This window comes from Mastigoproctus giganteus, chromosome 8, assembly GCF_048544385.1.
Source record: "Mastigoproctus giganteus isolate SK-2022 chromosome 8, ASM4854438v1, whole genome shotgun sequence".
Taxonomy (NCBI): Eukaryota; Metazoa; Arthropoda; class Arachnida; order Uropygi; family Thelyphonidae; genus Mastigoproctus; species Mastigoproctus giganteus.
The window spans coordinates 217,970,866-217,983,320 of record NC_143582.1 but is presented as its reverse complement, the minus strand read 5'-3'; the positions used below and the strand labels follow the sequence as shown (position 1 = coordinate 217,983,320).

The 12,455-nt window shown below is 39.7% G+C and overlaps 1 protein-coding gene across 1 annotated transcript in view; it reads left to right on the top strand.

Annotated features, from left to right (window-relative positions):
* LOC150082292 (uncharacterized) overlaps positions 1-12,455 on the top strand; it is a 125,433-nt gene that overhangs the window by 79,879 nt on the left and 33,099 nt on the right. Inside the window, exon 8 of the mRNA XM_090380110.1 lies at positions 9,358-9,471. Within this exon, the coding sequence (XP_090236236.1) occupies positions 9,358-9,471 (114 nt within the window). The remainder of the gene's footprint in view (positions 1-9,357; positions 9,472-12,455) is intronic.

The window sequence follows — 12,455 nt, the reverse complement described above, 5'->3', positions numbered from 1 at the left end:
ATTTATGTTAAACAAATGCCACTGTAATAAATACCTTAGAATAATGTACCATAATCACTCAGTTAGCCTTAAAAAAAAGAAAAAAAACACAAGCAAACTTTATTATGCAGATTTTTCATTTCCAAAATGCGTGCTATGGAATTTCATTTCCAAAACATGTGTGCCCAGGATGATAGCCTCTCTCAAATTAGAAAGCGATAAAGATTAATAAAAGAATTTAAAGCTTATGAAAAAAGAAATCTAATATCATTAAAGATTTATTTTCAAATAAAATAAAGGTTTTCAACTTCTTGCAATGCCAGTCATCTAGAAATACAAGACAAAACTATTATTATCATTATTATTATTATATGGTGCAAGGAAGCTTGAGGCTTATGCTGGAACAGTCAAAAAAAAAATTCCACAGTACCTTGAGAGAGAGAGAGAGAGAGAGAGAGAGAGAGAGAGAGAGAGAGAGAGAGAGAGAGAGAGAGAGAGAGAGAGAGCTAGAAGGAAATCACCAAGAAAGCAAGAAGAAAGGGATGATTATATCCAGCTCGGGACTCTGGGTTTGCCAATCCCATACTCACCAGATGTGAGACCCCTGAGGTTATTGCCAAACTCCAGTCAATAAATTAGTAGGAGATCACCCTCCTTGTCAGTGACAATTATAAAACACCAGTGAGAGAAAAGTACAGTGACAATATGTCATCAATATCAAACAGACTGATGCTGAACTGAACTGAACTGTGCCACAACACTCAACTTTTACTGTATTTATACCTATGGGAAAGGAAGCATCAATGCAGTTCAGTGAATGTTGTGATGATCTGTGTGAAGATATGAGCCAATGAATTGTTACCATTTCAATTTCAAATTATATAATGCTACATTTATAAAAGAAGCTGTATGACTTTATGAATAGTGCAGTTTGGTCCTTGAGGTTGACACAGACATTCTGTCAGATATGCCAGACAAGCTGTACTTGCTACCTTCGAGTCTAAAACGCTAATGGAACTGATATTCGGGTGACATTCAAGTCAAGTGGACCCAATTTCGGCAAAGTCCGGACGGTCTGTGACAGCCAAACCCTCTGCTTGTAGCTTCACGATGGTGGGACTGTTAGTAATTCTTGGTATAACCTCAATGCACAAGCATGGGTCGAGGTGTGGCGCCCACGCCACTTGGAGGAATGCTGCCCCTCTGTATTACCAGGCAATACTAGGTTGTAGATGACTCTCATCAATCAGTGCAATAACACCACTTTGCTTTTTGAAAGCTTGAAGTGGTGGAACCCATGTTTAGTCTCCAGAGCTAAGTTCCAGTCAACCCTTCCCATCTCTTCCATCATGCAGTTATGACTGATGACTTTTTGCGTTATGATGAAAGTCATGGCGAGATCCAATGTTCCTTACATTTCGAGGGTACAACTCTAAAACAGTGTTTGCAGGCCGGCCTCTAGTTAGTACACCAGGCCGAACCTATTGGTAACTTTTTAGGAGGCTTCCGGATCAGCTAGTGTATAATCTTGCTACCTGTACTCTGCCAGATAGTGGCTGGAGGGAGTCCTAGTAATGTGTATGTGGGGGGCATTGTTGAGGCCACGTTATGTCAAGGATCTGGGTATATTCTTACCATGTGTATGCCATATCCAAAAATTTCATTACTTCATACAGCATGTCCCACCCACTTTTTCTTACTATTGAATACACCATGAATTGTCAAACTAATAGAGTAAGCTTATCTGCAAAAAGATCTAAACCTCCCAAACACTTCCTAGTTAATTTCACATATATACGTGGTCTCAATTCTAATCTCAATGATGTCCATTTCCACTTGCAGTCTGCCAAACCCCATGTACTTTTTCTCACAGAATCTCAGTTATCGGTTGATTCAACTACTGCTCATCTCTTTTGCCCAAACTATTCGCTGTATGATTCCTTTTGCATCAAAGGCGGTACTTGTGCTTGGAGACCGCACCTAAAGAAAGACATCGAGCTTCTTGAAGGGTGCAAAGACGGGTAACTCACCTAGTGAGATCGGCAAAAGGGCGTCCTTATGAAGAAAGACTTCGAATATGTGGGTTGCAGAGTTTGGAAACTAGACACCTTAGAGGAGATTTGATTGAGGTGTTTAAGGCTCTGAGAGGCATCAGTAAAATGAATGAGGATAAAATTTTCAAGATTATAAATGATGCTAGAACTAGGGGACATAAATTCAAGTTACGGTGGGGGGGGGGAAATGTTTAGATTGGACTGCAGAAAGTTTTATTTTAGCCAGCGAGTTATAAATTACAGGAATAAGTTGCCTACATCGGAGGTAGACTGACAGTTTGGGGAAATTCAAAGGTCATCTGGATAGTACCTTTAGGTGAGGAAAGCGCATAGGATGATAGGTTTCATTTCCTTTTTTTATCATTGTTTTATTCGGGGGTTTTTTTTTGGCTGGTGCAGCATAAGCAATAGGCTTTCTGGCACCATGCGGCCATTACTAATACTAATATGTCCGTTCCGATATTCCCTGTCAGAGACTTGGTAATTTGGAATTTCCTCTTTTCGATCTTCTCTGACTTAAAATCTCTCTACCTCATTATATCATATTCATCAGTTGTTTCTACTGTTCTCCCAATCCACTAATCACTTGGGAGTTCTTTGACTTCATCTCTTTGCAACTTGACTTTCTCCAGTCCAACTTTCCTAATAGTGAGGTAATTTTCCTTCGTGATTTAAATGTTCACAACTCCAACTAGCTTCCGTTTTTTTCTAATCACACCGACCCAGCTGGTCGAGATGCTGAGGCTTTTGCGATTACTAATGACCTTGCACATATTGTTCATTTACCTACAAGAATACTGGACAATCCTAACCATACAGCCAACATGCTTGACCTCTTTGACTCACCGTCGAAGTGAGTGGTCCTTTAGGCACCTCAGATCACAACTTGGTGATTGTCTCTTCTCCAATAGAGCCTTTATTTCATGGTTATCCCCAACCTCGTATTGTTTGGCCTTACAAGAATGCAAAGTGGAATGACCTGCGAGATTTCTTTTCTTCTTTCCCTTGGTCGAATTGCTGTTTCAAAACTTCTGATGTCAACGTTTGCTCGGATTATCAGTTAAATTATTCTTGTAGGAATGGAATCCTTTATTCCACACTCCACTTTAAAATCTCGTCCTTTATCTAAACCTTGGTTTTCCAATAAATGTGCTAAGGCTATCCAAGAGAAGAACGTTGCATATTGTAATTGGCTTGTTTCCAATTCTTCAGTTTCATTTTCTGTTACACCAAAGCTCGCAACAGTTGTAAAGCAGTTATTAATCAGTCCAAACTAGATTTTGAACTGGCTAAGAGTAGAAAACTTTCATCTTTCCCTAATGGTAGCTGAGCATTCTGGTCCCTTGCCAAAGCTATTGGCTGCAACTTTTGCCCATCTCTGCTCCCACCTCTGTCAAAACCAGATGGTTCTGTTGTCACTTCAGCCAAGGATAAAGCTGACCTGGTAGCGTGCCATTTCCCTTACAACTCATGTATTAGTGATCTTGGTAAAACACCTCCCACCATTCCCAACATGCTCCATTCAATGCCTACTGTGGTCCTCTGTCAAAACGAAGGATTTTGATGAATCTTAATGCTAAGAAAGCTCCACGTCCTGATGGTATTTCTCCACTTGTTTTCTAAACCTCTGCTCCTGAACTTACTCCTGTTCTTTGCCACATTTTTTCACTTTCTTATTCCAAAGGTGTTTTTCCTTCTGCTTAGAAATTTGCTCATATCCAGCCAGTTCCTAAAAAGGGTGACAAATCTCTCCCATCCAATTATCGTCCCATTGCAATTACTTCTACTCTTTCTAAAGTAATGGAGAAATCAATTAACCACCAACTCTTAAACTACCAACTCATGGAAGGTTTCTAAACTTCTGTCTGATCAACGATCACCAGTATGGATTCCGTCAGTGTCGATCCACTGGTGATATTTTGGCTTCTGTTACCCATTTATGGACAAAATTAATGGAAAAGTTTGGTAAAACACAAGCAGTTGCTCTTGACATCTCAAAGGCTTTCAGTTGTGTTTGGCATAAAGTTCTTCTAAACAAGCATCCATCTTATGGTTTGCCAACTGTTTTTAGTAATTGGTTATCCAGTTTTCTCTCTGATCGCTCACTGAGGGTGATGGTAGATGGCTCTCTGTCTTCTCACTTCTCCACTGATTCTGGTGTTCCCAAGGTTCAGTTCTTTCCCCCCACTCTTTTCTCTTGTATATTAATGACCTTCTTCCATTGATTGGAAATCCTATCCATAGTTTTTGCCTTTGATAGCATATTGCATTCCACTTTCCATTTTGAGAAACCTTGCCCTGCTGGATCAGCTTCAACTTCTCGAATAACCACTATCAATTCCTTAAATGCTGATCTCCAGGTAATTCTTCAGTGTCGCAAAGACAACTTAGTTGATTTCAATCCTTCTAAAACTCAGTCTTGTCTTATATCGCAAAAAGGATTCTTTTGGAGATTATCTTGATTTCTAATCTCTCTTGACACAAGCACATTTACAAATATTGCTTCCTCTGCATCTAAAAAACTTGGTTTTCTCTTTAGCTCTCAGCATTACTTTTCTTCCAAACAGCTGTTCACTCTGTACAAATCGCAAATCCGTCCTACCATGGAATATGGTTCCTACATCTGGGGCAGTGCCCCCAAAACCTCTCTCAGGCTTCTAGATTCCATTCAGAAGAGGGCAATTAGGTTAATTAATGACTCCTCTCTAACAGAGTCTCTCCACTCGCTGTCATAATAGACGTACTGTTTCTGCTGCATGCCTTTTCTACAGATACTGCCATGGGCACTGTTTTTCTGAATTTACTTCTATAATTCCCGCTCTCTCTTTCAAAACAGTCCAAACACGTGCCGCCAACATCCATTTACTGTTCGACTTCAAACTCACAGAACCAACTTTTCATCTTCCTTGTTTATTCATTCAACTGCCTTTTTCTGGAACAACTTTCCTTCATACGTATTTCCTGAAAATTACAGTCAACAGAAGTTCAAGTCTAATGTCAACAAATATCTTCTTTTGTCTTCTCAATCTCCAACCCAAGCATGGTGCTAAGTACTATAGGTTCTAATACCTCTCGTGTTTGAGGTTTTCATTAAAAAAAAAAAAAAAGCGAAAAAATTTAGAACTGTGGACTTAGTTTGAATGGGAGCTGACTTAGTAACATGAATTCCAAAGACCAAAGTGTGTTTCTTTGTAGCGTTGAAATTCTGCTGGATCGAAATAAATTCATAAATAGCAAGTTTCCTTAAATAAATTAAGTTAATGTTAAATATTATTTAACTTTAACTTAATAACTAACATGTAGAAAAAAGTTTTTTGACCCAAATTGAAATGAATGCATTTCAAAAAATAAATAAAAAAATAATAAATAGATTGCAAGGGATATTGATGCAGGAATTAAATTCAAATAGATTTTAAAGAGCCAAATGGTCAGGAGTGGGAGTGCCGTAGCACATGCTCTTTGAGTTGACCAGGGTTCAAGCCCCTGACTGCTGAATACGGTCAATCTGCCAACCCGTACTGGACCATCGTGGCAGATTATGGTCCGTTTTCTCTCAGCATGAATTGTTGAGGAGGCTTCCATCCTGCAGTGGGTTGATAATGGCTGCACTTTACCTTTTTACCATTATCCATTATTCAGTCTAAGTTATTCAATCAGATCAAGTAATACTCTTGATCAGTGTAAAAACCTGAGTTAAAAACAACCATTAGTTTACAAGCATCAAAAACCACACAGATTGATGTTATCATTTAGTAACTAATCTTGTTCATGAATAGGAATTAGACAATTGAAGCCTAGGAATTATCTCTATATCATTGGAGATATAAATTAGATGCGGTAGAAATTAGTGTGGCTCTGAGGATAAATCTTTACCCTGGATAAGCAGCTCTAATGTGCCATTATGACAAGTGCCAATCTGAGAACTAAGTTCTCCATAACAGTTTAGTGTTTTCACTATTTGAAGAGGTATAAGTTTGAATTCTGCTGTAGAGTGGAGGAGTTATTAAAGAAGAGCTCTTCAATCACAGCTATATAAACTGTTCTCATTGGCACCTCTGTAGCCAGGTGAGCAGGAGCAGCAGTGCGTAGCACACGCTTCTTGATTAGACCAGGGTTCAAGCCCGTGACCACCAAATACGGAGGATGCAGAAAGGTCAGGGAATGACCACCGCATATCCCCGGAGCAATATCCTTTGTTGCTAATGCTCCTAAAAACCAAATAACAAAAACAAACTAACAAACAAACTGTTCTCAGGTGGAGGGTTCCCATGAGTTATGCTAGATTTTTTTAGCCCCCCAAGCATGAAAATTGGCCCACGAAGGCACTAGCACAGTATGACCTAATATGCTCATGTCCCATAAACCAAACAATGCAGATGTAGCCGAGAACTAAATTTGCCCAATTATTGAGTAGTTTGTCAGATTCCCTATTTTCCTAAATATAGCTGTACGGCAGTGGCAAATTTGGGAAGTCTTTCTGTACCTTCTTTTTCCTGTTTCTTCTGTTTGTGGGTATGAAGGGAACAATGCTACCAAGCATGGTAGGACCACCCACAATGGCTCCCTACTGATGATTTTTGTAAAAAGAAGGTAAAACCCATAAGAGGGCAGAAATTAGATTTCTGTAATGACCACTCTTATACCTCGTGAATATTAAGATAGTATACGAGGTGGAAGTTCCAGAAGTTCCCAAAATGTATTTATAAAATAAATTAGACTCATACTGGATCTTATTCGCCACTGTCACTTTCAAAGTAGTCCCCTGGAGAGCGTAAAAACAGATTCCAGTGCTACTCCCATGATTTGAATGTATCCTGAAAGTCCTTCTCCGTCATAGTGTTCAGCACCGTTTGCAATTCGATTTGGATATCCTCTATGCTGCCAAATCTTCGACCCTTCAGCTTGATTTTCATTTCTGGGAAGAGGAAGAAGTTGCAAGGGGCTAAGTCTGGAAAATAAGGCGGGGTGGTGGATGATTGTCATGTTGTTGGATGCCAAAAACTGTGCCACAGTGAGAGATGTGTGGGCCAGCACATTGTCACAATGAAGAACCCAGTTCTTTGTGCACCACTTCTCTGGACTTTTTTCCTCCTGACAGCTTTCCTTAACCACCTCAGGATGTCGCTGTAGAACTTTGCATTGACGGTCTTGACAGGAGGGATGAATTCCTTATGGATAATCCCGTCAATGTCCAAAAAACAGATCGGCATGGACTTCACATTGCTCCTCACTTGTCGGGCTTTCTTCAGTTGGGGTGAAGATTGGCTCTTCCACTGGGATGATTGTTTCTTGGTCATACCCAAGGAGGTTTTGATAGCTCCTGGCCCATTCTTTAAGATTTCTGCTAACTTCTATGTGATACTGCTTTTGGCCTTCACTCAGTAACCGTGGCACGAACTTGCCCACGATCCTTCTCATGTTCAACTCGTCTGACAAAATCCGTGGATGCATGACGTACGATAGTCCTACAGTGTCACAAATGTTGTGAATGGTTTAAAGCAGTTATACCAGTGGTAGGTCTACATCTGGCCTAAAGCATTGTCACCAAAAGCTTGTTTCAACTTATGGGTTTCTGCTGCTGTATCTTTAAGAAGGAAACAAAACTTGATGCAAGCGGGTTGCTCTCTCACATCAGCCATCGCAAACTATGTGAAACACACCACCAAAGAAATGCACATAAATATTCAATAATTCTATCCAGCCCAACGGAATGTGGCACACTTATTCACAAAGGATGCATGCAGTGTTACTTAGCACCACGACTCCATACTAAGCATAGTCCTCGTGCAACATTCAAATTTCGGGAACATTTGGGTAGCACCTCGTATTTAGCTATTAACTAAATCACTATACATTCAGGCATTTTGGGAACCTTGCCAGAATCCATCCTACGGCGAGGTGCCTGAAATGTTATTTTATTACTTTATTCCCTTACTTCTTGGAGAAGGTTTATCCATTACATAGGTGCCTTTCAACCTACCGACATGAGAGGTCATCGACAATGACCATGGTCATCCACTGATGCGCCCCAGCAGCTCAACATCCCCTGAAGTGTCCTGACTGCAATTATCTTTAAGTCAGCAGTGGTAATGCCCATTGATTGAAGTACTAATGCTGAAGTCTTGCACCAGACACCCTTATACGATAAGATTATTGTAGAGGCAATAGGCTGTCTACCAAATTCCTTGGTTATTGCTTTTTTGAGACTTAAGTTATTGTTATATTTATTTTTCTTTATACAATGACAAATTTCAAGATAATACCCCGTGCCTACTATCTGGGCATCGAGAAGGAACAGTGGAGCATCTCTTGCACACAGAAGGTCGGGTTTCTGCAATCCTTCTGTAGTTTGATATCGGGGCTCCTTTCGGACCACTCAACCCTTTTGGTGAGGTCTATTTTTGACTATGCTTATGATTGCATCATGGCACTTGACATGTAAACCATGCATACGAAAGCATCTCTGGGAGATATGGGTGAGCGACTCGACCATATTGCATCCAGCCCTGCATATTCTCTCTGTACTACATCCTCTTGATGTTCTAGAGAGTGGAAAGAGCATTAATGCTTGCTCTTATAAAGTATACATGTGCATGGCTGGACAACAACTTGATTCCGTTGCCCACCCATCAATGCTGCCCAACTCACGTAAGTAAGTGCCATTGAAGGATGCATGTAAGAGACGGCTCTACTGTCACTTCACCGACGTCTTGCTTTCAAGTAAGACACTACCGTCACATTGCAGCCTCTTGATGTTACTTAACTCATTTTGTATACGAAGAGTTAGCTAGCTCTCTAGTCAAAGCCGAAGGGGGAAAATTGTAAATTCTACAGCCTATTTCTTTTCAGGAGGGGGAAATAGTCCATCAAAGGGGTGGAGTTCCAAGACCCCCCTCTGTGATGTCAGCATAAATATACGCAGTGACTGTATCATGTGGTAAGTGAAGCCATTGCTTGACCGATTACCTAACTTGGGAATCTAGAGCATCAAGTCTAGAAACTGTTATTCTCCCCAGGACCTTAATGTATAGTGATTTAGTTCCACGGAAAACCACCATGTAATGTCCTTCTCCAACTATATTAGGGCAGAAATTATTTTATTTTATTGAATTTTTAGCTACTTTTGTATTATTTTGCCTTAATATTTCTACATAATGTGGAAATGTTTTTTTAATAAATAAATGTGTGTGCATGTTACAGCTTATTTTTTTGATCAGGCATACGTTTTAGTCAAGAGTAGCTTATTTTAACAAAATGCTGTTATAAGAACTTTAACATATGTTATTATAATTAACTTTTCATTATAGACATATTGATCTTTCAGAGATGCCTCATGGGAATTAGAACAAAATGCTTATGCTGATCTTCTTTTTAAGTATTCAAAATGCGATGCTGCTGAGTGCCTTTGCCCCAATGGGAGAAATTATAAAGATGAAAAGTAAGAAATAATACCCATTGTTCTTAATATAGCAGTTAATTTTAAAATAAGACTCAAGATTTTTGGTTTTCATTAATTAATGCATGAGACAACTTATCATCATGTAAGATAAAGCATAGCAAGTTTCACAATGTCCAGCTCTTCATTCACTGTCATCTATGAATATAGTAATTGTTTTTAATGCTCTCTGGGTCAAAATGATGAAGCCATATCTCCTCTGCCGTTATGAGCTTGTGCACAACCTCACCATCTTCAGTAACTTGCTATTGCTCAGGTGTGAGTAATCTTGGAACCCAGCATGCACAAACATGTCATAAGCAAATAATCATTGAAAATACTGTGCATGCTGCCTACTGATATTCTTGACATCTCTGCCGGTTGCTTTACTATTATACGATGATCTTCTCTCACACTTACAGAAGCAGTTTTTATGGTTTCTGTGGTGACAGCAGTGGTTGGAGCTCCAAGACTGCTGATTTTTGTGATTAAATGTACAGAGAAATAGAGCGCACCAGTAAATCAGATTGTCTTATAATGGGGGATTTTAACTTCCCAGATATACACTGGAACTTGTGGATTGGTCACTCACACTAGCAAGAGTTTTGTATTTATTGGATGATCGCTTTCTCATATATTTGGATTTCAGGAAAGCTTTTGACACTGTTGCGCATGAAAGACTATTGTACAAATTGGAGCAGAATGGTATTAAGGGTAAGTTGCTACAATGGATAAAAGGATGGTAGAGTGGGAGAAGACAGAGGGTGGTAATTAATGGGTGCTGCTCTTTGTGGACTAATGTTATTAGTGGAGTCCCACAGGGTTCGGTATTGGGTCCTCTGTTGTTTTGTATATTTATCAATGATATTGATGAAGGTATATCACTGCAAACTTAGTGTCGAAGTTTGCAGATAGTAGTAGTAGTAGTGGCATGTGATGCAAGAAAGCAAATGTATGAGCTTATGCAGCATCAGCCAAAAAAAAAAAAAAAAAATCACACCATTCCCTCCAAATGCCTGTCCAGTTCCTCCTTAAACTTATTCAACCTATCAACTTCCACAACGACAGATGGAAGTTTGTTCCAGCAATTAACCACCCGCTGGCTAAAGGAAAATTTCCGCACATCTATTCTACATCTGTCTTTTCTTAATTTGAATTTACGCCCCCTTAGATTCGTAATCAGAACAAGTGGAAGAATCCCATCAGAATTCAGCTTGCTCAACCCATTCAAGGCTTTATATACCTCAATCAGATCACCACGCAGGTGCCTAGCCTCCAGCCACTGCAATTTGCAGAACTTAAGCCTCTCTTGGTAAGAGGATCCCTTCATTCCCCTCACCAATCTTGTTGCCCTTCTCTGTACACGCTCAAGTAAATTTACATCCTTCCTAAAATGAGGCCTCCAGACCTGTACGCAGTACTCAAGCCGTGTCCTGACCATTGCCTTATACAGAGGGATAATCACCTCCTTTTCCCTGCTAGCAAAATTCCTATATATCATTGACAAAACCCCATGACCTGCCCTGGCAGCCTGTCTGCATTGCTCAGAAAACTTCATATCTTACTGCACAATTACTCCCAGGTCTTTTTCATTTTCTACCACCTTAAGTGTAGTACAACACAGTTGGTACGTTTCTCTGGGGTTACTTCTACCCATATGTAGTACTTTGCATTTGTCAAGGTTAAACTTCAGTTGCCACTTCTTAGTCCATCTGCCCAAATTATCTAGATCCTGTTGCAGTAGCACACTGCCATTACTGTCATTAACAACTCTGCCAACCTTTGTATCATCTGCAAACTTCGACATTAAGCCTGATATACCTTCATCAATATCATTGATAAATATACAAAACAACAGTGGACCTAACACCGAACCCTGTGGGATTCCACTAATAACATTAGTCCAAGAAGAGCAGCACCCATTGATTACCACCCTCTGTCTTCTAGCACTTAACCATCCTTTTTTATCCATTGTAGCAACTTACCCTTAATACCATTCTGCTCCAATTTGTACAATAGTCTTCCATGCGCAACAGTGTCAAAAGCTTTCCTGAAATCCAAATATATGATATCAAAATTGTTTTTCGCATCAAGTTCCTTTGTAACCACATCATAATATCCTATCAAATTTGTCAGAAAAGACTTTCCCTTAACAAACCCATGCTGTGTCTGAATTATTGCTGCAGTCTTGTCTAGATGATCCTGCAATGCATCTTTAACCAGCGATTCCATTATTTTACCCGGAACAGAAGTTAAACTAACTGGTCTGTAATTACTCGTGTCACCCTTCGATCCCCCTTTGTGAATTGGGGATACATTTGCACATCTCCAGTCCGTGGGAACCTCCACTGAGTCCAAGGATGCTCTCGTAATTTTGGCTAAGGGTTTGCTTAGTTGCTTTGCCGTCTCCTTTAATATAACTGGATAGATCCCATCCACTCCAGGTGCTTTTCTTACGTTTCACTTCAACCATTTCTCTTCCACTTTGCTCTCGGTTATTACAAAATCATTAAGTATCTTGCTACAATTTGATAACCTTCTGCCATTTTCAAACCTTAATAATTATTCACGTGTGAATGTAGATGCAAAATACTCATTCAGTTTGTTTGCTATCTGAGCAGGATCATCAACAGTCGAACCATCGATATCCAATGGACCAATCAGACTCAACTCCCTCCTTTTAGAGTTTATATAAGTAAAGAAATCCTTGCTGTGTTTCTTAGCATCTTTTGCCAAGGATTTCTCGTAATCTGCCTTCACCTGCCGAACCTCCTTTGTGACCTGATTACAGATTAACTTATATCTGCCATATGCTTCTGAGTCGCTTGATAAATTATATGCATCCCATGCATTTTTCTTCTCTATTACGAGTCTCATTAGTTCATTTGACAACCATTTAGGCCTAAACCTTGAACAATATTTCTTAATAGGTATGAACCTTTTAGTAGCATCCATGATTAATTCCTTGAATGCTTCCCACTTATAAT